At 42.2% G+C, this 15,120-nt stretch overlaps 3 protein-coding genes across 4 annotated transcripts; 1 reads left to right on the top strand and 2 right to left on the bottom strand.

Moving 5' to 3' along the window:
• Nucleotides 1-127: 127 nt before the first annotated feature.
• On the bottom strand, nucleotides 128-1,740 carry BCIN_14g02450 (hypothetical protein). The gene is made up of 3 exons (XM_024697099.1): nucleotides 1,661-1,740; nucleotides 799-1,555; nucleotides 128-732 (listed from the first exon to the last, which is right to left on the bottom strand). The coding sequence occupies exons 2-3, from the start codon at nucleotides 1,457-1,459 to the stop codon at nucleotides 329-331; spliced, it is 1,065 nt and encodes a 354-aa protein (XP_024552913.1). The 5' UTR covers nucleotides 1,460-1,555; nucleotides 1,661-1,740; the 3' UTR covers nucleotides 128-328.
• An 8,164-nt stretch (nucleotides 1,741-9,904) lies between these two features.
• Nucleotides 9,905-12,193, top strand: BCIN_14g02440 (hypothetical protein). Its single transcript, XM_001553119.2, has 3 exons — nucleotides 9,905-10,750; nucleotides 10,804-10,910; nucleotides 10,989-12,193. The coding sequence occupies exons 1-3, from the start codon at nucleotides 10,326-10,328 to the stop codon at nucleotides 11,924-11,926; spliced, it is 1,470 nt and encodes a 489-aa protein (XP_001553169.1). The 5' UTR covers nucleotides 9,905-10,325; the 3' UTR covers nucleotides 11,927-12,193.
• Nucleotides 12,194-12,558: 365 nt separating this feature from the next.
• Nucleotides 12,559-15,114, bottom strand: BCIN_14g02430 (hypothetical protein). Of its 2 annotated transcripts, none has more exons than XM_024697097.1 (6): nucleotides 14,733-15,114; nucleotides 14,265-14,657; nucleotides 14,156-14,213; nucleotides 13,743-14,102; nucleotides 13,577-13,655; nucleotides 12,559-13,519 (listed from the first exon to the last, which is right to left on the bottom strand). In XM_024697097.1, exons 2-6 carry the CDS (start codon nucleotides 14,485-14,487, stop codon nucleotides 12,686-12,688), a joined length of 1,554 nt encoding a protein of 517 aa, XP_024552911.1. In that variant the 5' UTR covers nucleotides 14,488-14,657; nucleotides 14,733-15,114; the 3' UTR covers nucleotides 12,559-12,685. The 2 variants fall into 2 exon arrangements, with proteins under 2 accessions (XP_024552911.1, XP_024552912.1); XM_024697098.1 differs by having other exon boundaries at nucleotides 14,931-15,114.
• Between the last annotated feature and the right edge of the window lie 6 nt (nucleotides 15,115-15,120).

Below are 15,120 nucleotides of genomic sequence, written 5' to 3'. Positions count from 1 at the left end.
CCTTCGAAATGGATATATGAAGTGGAAATGATCCTGACACGGAGTCACTCAATGTGGACGGAATGGAGCCTTTGTGACATTCAAAATAGGAGCTGTAATTTGGAAAAAGAAGGTGGATATGATATGTTCATTGCACAACACCCCTTTATAGATTTTAAGAAGACAACGGATCATTCCATATCGCTGTTCCTAGAATGATCTATAGACTTATTTGGAAGAATCAAAATACAATCATCCCAACTATGGAATGATGTTCGCTTGCTTAGTTAGACCTTTACTCCATATGCTACCTTTTGCCTCGTCCTTCCTGAGATTCAGAACCTAACTCTCATAGCGCCTCTCCAATCTTATACGCTTTAATTGCTGTGCCACTCCAAATCATAATCTGATCCTCCTTGCTCAAACTAGCCAAGTAGCAAAACCTCATGACCACATCCCTCCATTTTCCCCAAGCATCTTCAACCCCAATTGTGCAAACTGGCCAGTCAGATCCAAACATTGTTCTGAAAGGACCAAATGTAGCAAGAATCACTGCTAAATATGGTTGAAGTGCCATGACGATATCATCTACAGGGCCTTTCTTTAGAGAATCCGGCATTTCTGAAAAACAGCCGCTGAGCTTCATGTATGTGTTGCTGTACTTGCTGAGTTTGAACATGGCGGTGCGCCAGGCAAGGAAAGAGGGATCGGTCTGAGTGTTGTAGATTGAGAAGTCGGGTTTGCACAGGTGATCTGTTCAAGGAATGTTATTAGCATTGCTCGAGTATTGTAGCACAAAAGTCAAATAATCCAACTCACTTATAATAACCGTGACTTTTTCTCCATCCTCAACTCCCTCGTGGGCCTTCTCCATCATCTCGATCGCCTCCTCCAATTGCCATCTTCCGCCTGAATGTAAATCGACCCCCAAGTCAAATACAAATCCCTTCTTTCCCAGCCACTTCAATCCCTCAATAAATCCTTCTGTGAGCATAGTCCCCTTTTCCTTATCCTGTACCAAATACCTAAACCCCTTTACCAACCCCCAACTCCCTTCCGCCTCCTTCTCAACCTCCTTTACATATCTCTCCAACGCCTTCTCTCCACTTGGTACTGGCGCCCATGGTACGATCGCTTTACAAAGCTTTGCATGTTCCTCGGTGTGTCCTTCTCCTTCAAGAGGTCGACCTAATGCTATTCGTTTAAGCCAAGACACTTCCTTAAGTGGCATTTCCCATCCCGAACCATCTTCTTCCCCGCGTTTCAAATCATTCTTGCGGTCTGTCTCGAGAAAGATGAAACCTTCAAGTGAAGAGGCAGAAGATGTAGCAGCTGTGTACTCGTCGAGAGACTGTTGTTTGTATAAAGGATTTGAAGGCGTGTTCCAGGCAAGGGTGTCGAGCTCGCTCTCGGGGAAGAGGTGGATGTGGGAGTCGATAATTGGATACGAAATCGAGGGAGTAGAAGAATCGGAATCCATTATATTATTCGTGTACAACTTCTGTATTGATTTCGTCTTGCTTGAGCGGACAGAGAGGGAATTGATTGGGAGGCAGATGGTAAGAAAGTCGATGTTCTGTTTAGGAATTGGAGACGATCATTAATGAACAGTGTGCAGCACATAGCATAACGTGAATATGATAAAACCCCACATTATTGATTAAGAGGTAGGTACACTTACATGCTCACTTACCGCAAGATTGAGGATATATATGTGTGTGTATATGTATATATATCAGATACCTCTTTACCCTACGATTCTGTTTCACATCAATGGCTCTTGTGGTTCAAATTCCTCGAATTCAGTAGCTCTTGCTGATGAAGGTTGTTTAGGAGCGAGATAGCGTCGCTTCCCCATTTCTCCAGTCTGTCAAGCCCCTAATTTAACCCCAACACATGACGAAAGATATGATTCTCGCAACAAACTCAAATTTCTCGAAATGCCAGTTCAGACTCGACATCCCAATGCTTTTCGATCTCTCAATTTAGATTTGACGATCAAATGGTCCTTCAGATTAGTTTCTTAGGATCTCATTGTTTGGTGTGCAAACTCTTCCGTTCATGCTGTGACTTTGGGCACCACGCAAAGAGCCTTTCTATCACATCTTTACATTCATATCTGCGAGTAGTCTCTCATATCTTCTTTCATGAATCATGATTTCATACGTTTCAGTTTGTAAAAGACTGCTTGCATGCACATTGGTAGTAATCATGGAAATTTGAACAGATGGCCCTACAAATGAAATGCCGTTGATGAGATGTGAAATCATCATCGAGGTCCCAGCGATGAGTGGCATTTCAATGATTATTGATGCATATTGCAATAGAGTCTAATTTCAATGATTGATGTCCTTTAACTGGTGTCATAAAAGATTACTCCACGGAGGTCCATCCTTATAATCATCGACCGAGCCTTGTCCCTCAACTGCATCACCACTTTCACACACGACAAATTGATGGATATCAAGAGATGTCTGAGCATCTTAACCACCACCCGGCGAGCAACCCTCTTTTGTATCTGTAGATGATCCCAGATGGCAGCTGCTCCAAGGAAATGTTGTTACTGCTGGGAGTGGCCCAAAGTCGTTTGTCAAATCGTTGTTGTTGAATAGCAGCAACTTACATGATCTTCCCAACAGTACATGCATTGGCTCGAGGGGGTCCTAGATGTGTTCTTCGATTTTTTAAACAGGTTCCGAGTTCAAGTAGTACAAAAGAAAACAATCAAGATCTGCCAAATTGAGAATCTTCTGATCATCCAACCAGCACCTCCTGTCGCACCAGTATTTTTTTATTTTTTTTGCAATAATGCTTCTATCATATATCCGTCTTTTCTTCTATATATCATTATTTCACCTGCTTGTGGTTTGCTTTTGCTTCGTATCCTCTGGCGTTATGACTTATAAGATCGGCAATGAACTCGCGGCAAAATCGTAAGACGTTCGTCAGCTTTCCTGATTCCTTTCCTTCATCCCTACCTCCACTTCAACTTTTGATTCACGCCCCTGCTACCGCGAGTTGCAGAAGAGCTCGATGCTATAAGAGAAAAGGGTTGCAATTCTAGTGCGAAAGAGACAATCTAGCCAATCCGATTCTTCTTTACTAGTATACATACTAGGCAATGATATTAGTAGAAAATTCTTACAATTTCTATATGCATATACAAGAGCTAATTCTCTGCAATCCTTTCAAATGAAACTTTCTTTGTGCTATGATCTATGGTGTTAAAAAAAACTTTGCATCAAATTGAGATATAGTTAATTCTTGATAATTTGTAAAGATCACTGTGCTGTAATAATAATCGAAAAACATCATTCTAGCCACTAGTGGTAGTAGGTTGATGAATAAAGAGGAAGTACATTATGGATTCTAGTATGCAGAACTTGTAGCAACAGAGAAGTATGCTAATCCCAATCATATCCTATAACCAGATTAGATGAACACCGAGATGGGATCGAGCCATCCAAATCTCATTGTCCCCTCCAGGAAAACATTTGACCCCATCTATGCTCTCCTTCACTCTACTTCTCAGTCAAGGAACCCCGTATTGCTTGCCCTAAAACCAATGGTCAACTATCGACGCCGAAACATGAATATAAGCAAGAATACCCAGTGCACCGAAAAATGGCAGTAGACGAATTTCCGATGGCTTGTTCGTTCTCCTTGGGAGGACGAAGTATGAGAGGAAGAAGTATCTCTATTTTGCGAGTCATAAAATAACTCTAAATAAAAATCAAGAGTAATATTGCGTAAAGAATCCACTCAGGGTTATGTACGATGACATATATAAATCCTTTGGCTAATTGTCTCATGAACAGTCTCTTTAGTTGGAAAAACATCTGGACATCGGCGCGAGGGGTAGAATCTGCTTTGGCGTTATAAGAGGTGATGAGGAATCCCGAGAAGAGAACACTTAGTGAAAAACTCATCGGTCTGAAAATTCTGGAAAATATGGTATTTGGCTTGAGGAAGGTGAAAGCTGTTATTGAAATAGTAACGAGCAGTAAACCTGCCCACAAAGCCTCCATATTCCATACCATGATGATTTATTTGTTAGGCGGTTGAGACTGATAATGTTGTTTTATCTGCGTTTTGCTGAATTCTCTCGGGTTTTCAGGCAATTTGGATGCGCAATTTTGAATAGACACGTTGATGGATGTTGTCAAAACCATAAGAAGGGTGATGATCTGTTTCTAAATAGAAAGAGAGGGTACTGTGAAGTTGATAGCCGATGCATATTATCCTTAGACTAGGTCTGAGTGTCTGAGAGAAACTCTTTAAAGACGTATCCCCTACTGCAGTGAATTGGAACTATATGTTTGCTCCCCTAGTTCACTCTGCCCTTTTCAAAGTTGATTTGTCATTACTCAGTATCTTTAACAATGGGTTAGTCCATCTAGGGCTTCAACACTGACATCCACCTTGTTTCTTTCATGGTGCTTTAGGGAATCATTCTGGATACCTTCAATCCACTACCATTGGCAAGCCGAGTACGGTACTGTTGCGAGAAACTTGGTTTGATAGTACTATTAATACCCACGCGAAACCACTTGGCTTTATACATAGTAGATCACCTTGTACCGATGACATCAATTATAGTAGTCAATATGTGTGAATGAAACACGATTACTTATTAAACTATTGATTCTCATCACGTAGATACTACCATAACCACTAGAGAAGACATTCTTCACTCACTTAATCATTTGAAATCACGGGGCTAGATCTATAAAACTATTGCTATACGTGGTAGTATAAAAGGTCACTATAACGTCAGGCGCTGGGTATTCAGCTTCCCCATATTTACCTCAAAGATGTGAAGGATACAATTCCGATACTTGGACTTGCTTCTGAATTGACATCGCTTGAGATACTATGCAAGATGTACTTTTCCAGAAGCAGCAATAAGTATTTGTTCTAGTCCAAGGTTCCTCATTTGTCCCCAGATGTGAAGATATAGACAAAGTATGACTTGATTCTTCTTTACACAATTTCACGAGCTAAGGGTAGTCGAATGCACCACACAACCAGTCACCCAGAGATTCAGGATATATGAACTTGACTCATCGAATATAATCCCTGGCTTACGAAAATTTTCTGAAATCCTTCAGCTTTATCAGGTGCAAGAGCCAGCCAGTGCTTGAGGACTTCTTCTAGGCCACACGAGCTGACAACAGGTAGATCTGGAACTGCAAAATCTTTGAGAATATTGTATGGAATTTGGCAAACGGGGGCATGGAAGATACCATCGCAACTCATGAACTGTCCCCATAATCTCTTGTACACCATTTTAATCAAAACTAGCCACCCGAACACCTCCAACAACAACTGAGGCAATAAAAAAGGTGTTAGAGACTCGGAAGAATTATTTCGCTTGAACTGTGTCATGTCAAAGCACATGACTGATATCATCTCACTCAACCTCAGGTCACAAGACTTCCTGTTTGTCTTAACCAATAGCTACACGGTCACGTGTTGAAAGGTACACCTTTGCAGGTCTTGGGAAATTCCGAGGTGCATCTTCGAATTCTCATGTCGTCTCAAAAATATATATATATATCTCAAAGGGAATGCATCCATTAGTACAGCAACGCATTTCGAAACTTTTTTAAGAAGTTTCCTGAACATGTTGACAAGGAACTGAAGATGAGAGCATTGAAGCTACTCTTTACTACTCTATGTACGGGTGTACTACCCGGGTTTCAACTCTGAATAGTTGATTGAATTACACTTTTTGTTTGATTACTAGAAGCACTAGAAGATGCAACCTCTCTCGAATGGGAGAGGGGGCGGGATAGGCTGGAGATTACGCGGATATACATGGAAATGGGGGTCAATTGAAAGGCTGCTTTGGAGATAATAGAAGCGAGAGTGCCGCTTATGGAAAATTGAGCAGGTTGGTATGCGTATGTTTGGGGTGATAGGAATGAATATTATTAAATTTAATTTCGGGTATTTTTGCCCAGAAGATGGTCAATAGGAAATGAAGTGTTTGAATGTTTGAAGGGCAAAAATTGTGAGTTGAGAATGCTGTATGATCACGTGGCATTCTTAGCCAGTTTTTATTGTTCCTCTTCGTGTGGTTTAGAATCAATCACTCATATTCCACCCTTTTGTGTGATCCAATGTGTTTTTTACGTGTGAGCCTTCATAGCCTTTATTTCCCCCCTCACTTCAAAAACGCTGCACGTCTGTTTGCTCTGCCTGCTTTATGTAGTCTATTAGACCCTGTCTACAGTATGTGAGGATTGCCCTATGGCCTCTACCACGTCCTGACTCCTTACAAGATACACTCATCGATCATTCAGACTCATATTATCGGCCCAGACTAATGGTCCGAGAAAATAATCGGCTTGCCTTTGGGAATCATATAATTCCTTGAGATCATCCAAGACGATGATTTCCATACATCCTAATTACGGCAAGAATAATATGATGGTGTTGGAGCTAGCTCTGTTCTTAAAACAATCAAAGGCTGACGCAAATTTCAAAATAAGCAATGAGGTCATTCTAAATGTCCAGATCAGCTATGAACAACAACAGCATGCCATACTGACTAACTAAATTAGTCTATTTGAGTAGGTCTGCAGACTTTGGCCGCTAATAGCTCAAAGCATCATACCCTAAATTACATAACTGAACCACAGACATTGAAACATACCTACTCCCAATTTGTATTCTCAACTGTTTCTCGGTGATTCATGGCATGCTCAGGTTCCCCAGTTTATCCAAAAGGGGGAGTCCTGCACTACCACGAAACGCGGAGTACCCCGGATCACCTCAACATCTAACTTTTCCTCCTTGGTCTTTAGCTCAAGGAGATTTATCAAACGGTAGGTAAGTTTTTCACTAGTACGAGTTCCTCTGGAGAAGAACATGCCTTTACTAAAGGCAGGTGTGTATACAACAATCTCGTTGAAGCCACCCGAACCTATGACACTAGTCTTCCCAAATGAATTTGAAATGTTCCGACTTTGCCGAGTGTAGATATCATCACATTCCATCTCAACTTGATAGGAAATCGGATTGCTCTTCGAAATTTATCAGTCCCGCAATAGCCCACCAGAACATTGCGAGGGGTAAAAACCTGGGGACGTTTAGTTGATACAAGGATGCTTCAAGTTTTGCGTTACATTTCAATACTGACTCGTATTTTCGAGCTCCACTGATTTTTCTGCAGGTCGCCGTGTCAGGTAATTGATTTCATGGATTTGAGGGTTTCCCCAGATAATTTCGTCCTGGGCGGTTGGAAATCTGTGGAGAAGTTTGGAGAAGTTGGGAGAGGAATCGAAAAGGAATCACAACTATTGAACTTTCCTAAGTTGAAATTCAAGGGAACGTGTTGTTTGTCAGTAGATGAATTCTCAGGCACTTGCCGTAAGCCGAATAGAGAATAGTGGCTCCTCGGCAGTTCATTGGTCGTTTTCCTCAAACTCACGCATTTTCAGTTGTTTTCGTTTGGCATAGAACTGACGTAGTTTTTGCGTTATTTTTGTTGTTCCATCATCACCTGGGATTCCCCTGATGGATGCATGTTAACGAAAATAGGTGACACGGAAAGCTGACAACAACTGACACCCTTTTTAGCATCAATGTGTGCATGTGAAAGTTGAATACGTGACTACGAAGTGCATGCTGAAAGACCCATTTATCCCTGAGAGTTTTTTTGGATGTCTTGATTGCTTGAGTACTCATCATGTATGATGATGCTGCTGATGTTGAAATATTGGCAAGTACCTCTTGTGAAATTTCAAATGCATATGCAATGCAGGTTCTAGGTATATTGGGCAAGCCCGCTTCCTTCCCATTATGTCTCAACGTGGGAATGAGTTGGTGGGCCAAAAAGCACGTTCACATGCCAGACCATGGAGTGTAGTTCCAAAAACAATGGGGGAGAGGGAAAGATGAGAGAAAGTGTTCATAAGCAAGAAAATAAAGCAACTTGCTTGTGTAACTCGTGAAAACATAAGCCGCAACAACTTTTGATAATGTATACAGATCCTTCCTTGGCAGAATGCGACTAGTCGGAACATCCTCAGGGAACGGCGTTGTTTTTCGGTCAAATTCGAGAATTGGAAAACGGTGTCAAATAGTTCATTCGGATTGGAGGATTTCTTAGGGATGTGAAAAACATTTGTGATTTGAAGGAATTCCTTATCAATGTGTCAATGTACTCAATCGGCACAATGGTACTCCGTATATTGAGGCTATTTTATCCCTTTTCAGTGGTCAAATAGACGAGAGTACATGTAAGCGCGGACCGATGAAGTTTAGCTTGAGGTTGGGGAGACGTTGGTTGGTTGGATAGATGGAAAATACTTTTCTTTCCTTATCCACTTCCTTCCCTAGCAAAAGTGCAAGAGCGCAAGACACGAGTAAAAACAATGATTGAGACTGAGAAGTTGGCTTTCACGGACAAATCCCATAGTGGGAAAAGCACGAGTCACGACTTTGAACACGTTCTCCTTCTTGCGTACAGAGCACAATCTTTAGGACGCTCTACTCTGTAATACAAACCTGCACGGGATGTTTCATGGCCACCCACCACCTACTCATTCTACCCAAACGACGGGCGCATTGATGCTCCTTCCAAAGGATTCGTCAAAAGAGAATATAGATCTGTTTTAATAGCGCTAATCGATCTGATATGGATACGCATTTTCTATGGCGGAAATCGATTGGAGCTTCCCCCCTCCAAAACTTTAGATGCTCAACCGCCACGAAGCACAAAGTGATTTCAACTAACGATTCATGACCGATGATGCGAGCATCTCGGCCTCATCCATGGACAATGGCTGTGTTAGGTAGGTGGCCGTGCAAACGAATTGTCTCCACTGTTGTTCGTTGCCTTCAAAGCCTTGGTAACAGGTACTTACAAACTTACGAAGTACGAAGTACGAAGTAGAGTGGATTGTCTGAATGGCATCAATTTCCCTGCAATTAGAAACGAGTTGACAATGATTGTTACCTCGGGAAGAGACTGAATCTGACTGTACAGTATACGAAAGTACGCTCTCATCGGCACCAATTGCACAGCAAGTTCTTCCTTTCTCAATTCTTTTACGTGGTTAAGTGGAACTCTAAAGGGGCCTAGGCACAATAATGTTATCTCCCCACCCCCTCCATCTCCATCCATCCCACCATGGTACCATGGCACCATCCCACCAACTCATCCTTTCCACGCCATCCAAAATTGGGGTTAGTAGATCCTAGTACAACTAGATATGCAAAACTGCGTCATAATCATCACCCCTGGATCCAAAGACTTTTCTCTTATCAGCAAAATTTGTTGATGAAACGTATTCGGGTTTGCTCTTAACCAAACAAGTTAACCACATCAACAACATCGACAACCAAGCATTCAAAGTTTCGGGCCATGTAACCATGGACGGCAAAAGTCGGAAACTTATTCACAAGGATCTCAAGGCAAGTGCAAATGCAATTCTGTACAAGAGTGTAGACCACCGAGCCGATCTTTCTAGGACGGGAACCGGTTGATTCGAAAAGAGAAAACCCCCCCCTAGACACCCGAGTACCCCAAGCAATACCATTGTGCTTTATTATTTGACAACATCAACTATATACGAGGTCTACAGCAGTGGGGGCGAACCTTGCGTACCCTAACAGTTGAGGTTGAGGGATCCACATAATGATATTCCGATCGATATTAACTAGGTAACCAGCATGAAAGGCAGGCTCGATGGAGCAAGATGTAGCTCGATGTCATACTAACAAAAAGCGGTTTCAGCAATTCACCGTCATGTTCAGCTTTCCCATGATGAAGTTGATAATCATCATCATTGAAGAGATATTCAAGGCTAAAAGATACTCCACTTAGTCTAAGGGCCGAACATACTTAGGGAGTAGTTTACTCTCTAGTCCACAGACGAACCTACTTTGTTTGAATCAAGACATTTGTATTTCTGCTTCTTTAAAACTAAAAGATCCCCCCATCTAAGTTTGGTTGATCACCATCACCTTATTTTTCAACTTGTTTTCGTCTATATTCTTGATATATCTTGTCTTGGATCATTCAGTTCTCTGGTCACATTCAGTTCTCTGGTCACATTCAACCATCTAACACTTCAAGGTGTACGATTATTGAATAAGATTTAAGCGCATATTACCAGACAATCATAACCTTTCCTGGTCATACGTTTCAGGCCAGCATATCATATTAGGCCCACAAATTCATTATTCCTACGCAAATAAGACAAGCGCGCGCAGTTAAACGCTGTTTTTAAATCCAAACAAACGGGCGAAGCATCTTCCGTTACCCGAAAGCCAACTGCTGACTGTTACTGCCAACTTACTCCAATTTCGTACTACGCTTATATCTATCTAAAATGGCGCCTTCTTCCACCCTTAAACCTTCTGCAGCTGCCAGACCCAGACCTGGTATTCGCAGACTTTCAAGTATGACTACCAACGCAATGGAAGTTTCAACCGGCGGACCAGTCGTCGTTGTTCCAGAAAGATCAATGAGGGAGCCTTTATCTCGGGCAACTTCATACCAAGGTGGAAACTTTGCAGCTTCATTGGAAAATGCCAGAAACGAACTCAGTGCTATGAACCTCGAGGAAGAGGAATCTTCGTCAAGTTCCCCAGACTCACCGGCAACTCCACTCACACCTGCCGATGTCCCCACCACTGATTCTTTTGCTTACGCCTTCGATATCGATGGTGTCCTCATTCGTGGTGGCAAGCCAATTCCAGAAGCCATTGAAGCTATGAGAATGCTGAATGGAGAGAATGAATATGGTATCAGAATGTATGTTGCTTTTAATAAAAAGTGCGAAGAACCCATTGCTGACACGGCTTCAGTCCATACATATTTTTGACAAATGGTGGTGGAAAGACTGAAGCAGAACGATGTATTGATCTTTCAAGGCAACTGGACATTGAAGTATCGCCTTCACAATTCATTTGCGGTACGTACCTAAGCCGGGATTCTTCATTTGAAAGATTCGACGAAATTTACTTGCAGCTCAAATACTAATTCTCTCCAGGTCACACACCTATGAGAGAAATGGTTGAAAAATACGAAACTGTTCTTGTAATTGGAGGTGAGGGTGAAAAATGCAGACAGGTCGCTGAAGGTTACGGATTTCGTGATGTCATCACTCCAGGTGATATCATTAAAGACAACGAACATACCACTCCATTCCGAAAACTCACTTCCGAAGAATTGAAGAATTCACGTGGTGGTCGTGATTATGGCAAAACTAAAATCGAAGCCATATTCGTCTTCGCCGATAGTCGTGATTGGGCTAGCGACGTTCAAATTATGCTCGATCTTGCCATGTCCAAAGGAGGATACATTGGCACTCTATCCGAAACTTTCGATGAAGGGCCACCAATCTACTTCTCCCACAGCGATATTGTCTGGTCAGCTGCTCACGAAAATGTTCGTCTCGGTATGGGCGCTTTACGAAAAATGACCGAAATGCTTTTCAAAGACCTCACCAAGGGTAAAGAACTTGAAACCATCGCTTTCGGAAAGCCTCAAATCGGAACCTTTGAATTTGCCACCAGGTTGTTACAGCAATGGCGCAAAGACGAACATCGCTGCAATCGTCCTCCCGAGACTGTTTACTTTGTCGGCGATACTCCAGAATCTGATATCAGAGGTACTAATCAATTCAACGAGAAGTCTAAGAATGATTGGTACTCGATATTAGTACGAACTGGAGTGTACCAAGAGGGAACTGAGCCAGCATATAAACCTAGAGTGACCGTGGATACCGTACTGGATGCGGTCAAACATGGAATCGAAAGGGAATTCAAGAAGAAGACGAAGGAGAACAACCCAAGAGGATTACCGCTCAACAGCTTGGGTGGATTGAGCCTCGATGGAAAATCAACGATTGGAGGCATACCACCCAAGATTTTGGAGGTCTCCAGTCAAGGTGTTAGCGAGACAGCTACTCCCGAGACTACTGATTGATAAATTTGCATTCATTGCAATTGATCTATACCTACATTCATTATGCAAACAAAAAAAAGTCTTCTTGGGTTATTTCTCTTGGTGTTATGATGGAACTTAATATTATGATGGATGGATAAATGGGTATTGGATTGATGGAGTCTTGGATCACTGGGGGAGGGCGTTCAATGAGAACACAATATCCTGAACGCGATACATGAATTTTTCTTGGAGAGTTGCAGCAGAGAAATATATAGATCAGGGGTTGATGAAATATGGGTAGAGTGATAAACTTTCGATCGATAGTTAGATCAATCAATTGAATATCTTGATTCTTACAAAGTTCATTGCTTCAATTTAATGTCTGACGTTCATTTATTGATTGACCTTCAATCATGATTATATAGGGATAAAAAGTTTTTTATGCTCTTGCCCGGAGCAAGATGAAAGTTCATCAACAAGAATGAATAATGAATAATGTAGGAGTGGAGAATTGCGCAGAGTAACAAGAGGACCATTTAGTCACGGGCGGAAAGACTATGATATCAATTAACTATTATTCTAGCTTGAAATAGATTATTTGTACGTATCAATCTATTCAATAGTTTGAATTGAAGTCAAGGACCTATTACGCCATATTGAGCCTCGCGGGTGGACTAACGCTAATGACAGCCCGAAGAATCACGGCCATGGGAAATATTTTTCATTCACAAACTAACACAAACTAGACGCCAGCCCCCCAGAAAGGACAACAAGTCAGCCGACACCAACTAGATTATTTCATGGCCCATTCTTAATCAAATCCGCACATTTCTCTGCCACCATGACAGCAGGCGCTTGCAAGTGGCCCGATACAATTTTCGGGAAAATACTCGTATCGCAAACTCTTAAGCCTTTAACACCATGGACTTTTAATTCATCATCTACCACACCTGGGGCTTTAGAGTCATACTCGGGTGCCATTCTACATGTAGATGCATAGTGAAAAGTCGTTCTTATTCGTTTGCGGATGAATTTATCCATCTCCTCGGTGGTGTTGTTTTGAGCGTCTAGTTCTTGTTTTTCGGCAGGGAAGGTAAGATTTCGAAGAAGAGGGAAACCAGACGCTTTAATTTTATCTGCTATGAAAAGTGTGAGTCGAACGGCGCTGCGAGCAATGGTATAATCCGAGTCGTCGGATAATATTCCAAAATCAACTTTCGGCTTGTCGTGTGGATTTGACGATGCCAAGCGGACCGTTCCGTGGGATTTTGGCTGAAGAATCGTGGCCAGAACGCAAAATATGGGAGTTTTAGATAATATGTTTTTGAATTCCGGATCGTCAAAGTTATCCATCCCGCTTGTGGAAAGTGGCATGAGCTCAATATCGGGAATTAGACTTTGAGGATCGAAAGATTTCGGCGAAACTTCTTCGACAAGGCCAGTGCTATCCTCTTTGGTCATTCGAGAGCGAACATAAAGAGCTAAGGTCTGAACGGGAATGCTGAAAAGGCCAACTTGGAAGAAGATATATTTGAAAAGTTCAAGTGCGATTTTCAGTGGGCTGGTCGCCATAGAAGTTAGTGATTCGGCTGCCGGTACCTCCCAAGCGACTGGGATACTATGGTGGTCAGTCTGTACCAGAGTAGATTAGTAAGTATAGACTGCCGATGAGAATAACCTGAAGCATACCAATGTAGATCCGACCCCCGGTAGATCATGCACCACTTTGATACCATGTTCCTCTAAACACTCACGAGGCCCAATACCACTATGTGACCAGCATGTTAGTCCTTTCTTTTTCCCTTATATTTCTCCTCCATAAAAGATAAAAATCGAGCCAAAGAAGGAAACACACCTAAGCATAAGCACTTGCGGTGAGCCTACAGCACCCGAGCACACAATGACTTCTTTGTTAATCTTTACTGAATAAATGTTATCAGATTTTTGATCCGAAGATTTGAATAGTATCTTTTCAGTATGCGGAAGCCCCTTTTCCTCCGTAAATACAATACGAGAGACAAGAGCATTGGTGCAAATTGTGAGGTTTCGTCTTTCCAATGCAATCTTCTTGGGAAGAAACGCTTCAAAACTGGATACACGCTCTCTTTGCCTACTGAGAGTAAGAGAGAGTGTTGTGACTCCTTCTGGGGGAGCATCTGGAGCATTGAAATCTGGGACAGCAATGAAATCCATCGCTTTGGCACAATCAGTGAAACTACTGAAAGTCAGAAGCGAGACCATAATCAGAGGGCTGCGAAGAAAGCTAACGCTCGGTAGGCTTGAAATAGCCAGCTGAAGTAATTGAAAGTTTGAGTAATCCATGGTCCTATAGTATGCATAGTTTAGTATCATAAATGGTGTATTTGACTTTACTCACCTGTGTTTCCATGATAAGTTGAATTCTGATAGTCAAGGGAAGTCTCGCTCTTGACAAAGTAAGGCAGTAATTTCTTATAGCTCCACTCAGAATAGCCCAAAGATGCCCATGCATCATAGTCGGCAGCAGTACTGCGAGTATAAATCATACTATTAATTCTGGAAGTGCCGCCCAGAACTTCTCCGCGGATTACTCCGCTCGGACGATTATCACAATATCTCATGGGTTCAGATTTCCATCTCGTAGCACCAAAGGTCGGATGAGTCGGGTCTGAAGAAATGAGAGGATTGCGGGATAGCCATGTGTCATTTGCAGGACCGCATTCGAGGACAAGAACCGAGATATTGGGATCTTCGCTCAGTCAAGAAGCTAATGTACACCCCGCGGTGCCCCCTGAAACCACCACAAATGTTAGCCAGGAGACCCATAGTGGATTGGAAAATTGAGAGAATGGTAGAAACAACGCACCTCCAACTATCACAAAATCATATGTTTTGGAATCAACCTGTGCCGGTCGGCATTCGGGGTATCTTTTGCCCAACGGCCACCACATGATTGATGACTGGAGGAATTCAGAAATACTGGAGATCTGTCACGAGAAAGGCAAGAGATACACTTGGTGAAAAGGATCTTATAGATAAAAAGATCATTTGAATGGTGGCTTACTTTTTAGTTGTTGATACAAAACAGATGAATAGGTAGGCTAATTAGCCAATGCAGCTACTTGTCTCCGCCTCAGCAAGTCTGAAAACATGCACATGTAATGCAGAAATGTGGCGATGTCGGTTATTCAGAGTTGAGAATTGACATTCAATATTTGTAAACCGCTCCGGAAACTGAGCGATACATCGATATG

The sequence above is a fragment of the Botrytis cinerea genome, chromosome 14 (assembly GCF_000143535.2).
Source record: "Botrytis cinerea B05.10 chromosome 14, complete sequence".
Taxonomy (NCBI): domain Eukaryota; kingdom Fungi; phylum Ascomycota; class Leotiomycetes; order Helotiales; family Sclerotiniaceae; genus Botrytis; species Botrytis cinerea.
The sequence above is the reverse complement of the archived record's forward strand: the minus strand, read 5'-3'. Positions and strand labels throughout refer to the sequence as shown.

What these genes read in the sequence shown, in the direction of transcription:
- BCIN_14g02450 (XM_024697099.1), bottom strand. Translation starts at nt 1,459, where the DNA reads ATGGATTCCGATTCTTCTACTCCCTCGATTTCGTATCCAATTATCGAC. An exon ending in AAAAGTCACGGTTATTATAA is followed by an intron (nt 733 to 798) that starts GTGAGTTGGATT and finishes TTCCTTGAACAG; the next exon opens with ATCACCTGTGCAAACCCGAC.
- BCIN_14g02440 (XM_001553119.2), top strand. Translation starts at nt 10,326, where the DNA reads ATGGCGCCTTCTTCCACCCTTAAACCTTCTGCAGCTGCCAGACCCAGA. An exon ending in AATGAATATGGTATCAGAAT is followed by an intron (nt 10,751 to 10,803) that starts GTATGTTGCTTT and finishes ACACGGCTTCAG; the next exon opens with TCCATACATATTTTTGACAA. An exon ending in GCCTTCACAATTCATTTGCG is followed by an intron (nt 10,911 to 10,988) that starts GTACGTACCTAA and finishes AATTCTCTCCAG; the next exon opens with GTCACACACCTATGAGAGAA.
- BCIN_14g02430 (XM_024697097.1), bottom strand. Translation starts at nt 14,487, where the DNA reads ATGAGATATTGTGATAATCGTCCGAGCGGAGTAATCCGCGGAGAAGTT. An exon ending in CTATTTCAAGCCTACCGAGC is followed by an intron (nt 14,103 to 14,155) that starts GTTAGCTTTCTT and finishes GACTTTCAGTAG; the next exon opens with TTTCACTGATTGTGCCAAAG. An exon ending in CGGGGGTCGGATCTACATTG is followed by an intron (nt 13,520 to 13,576) that starts GTATGCTTCAGG and finishes ACTCTGGTACAG; the next exon opens with ACTGACCACCATAGTATCCC.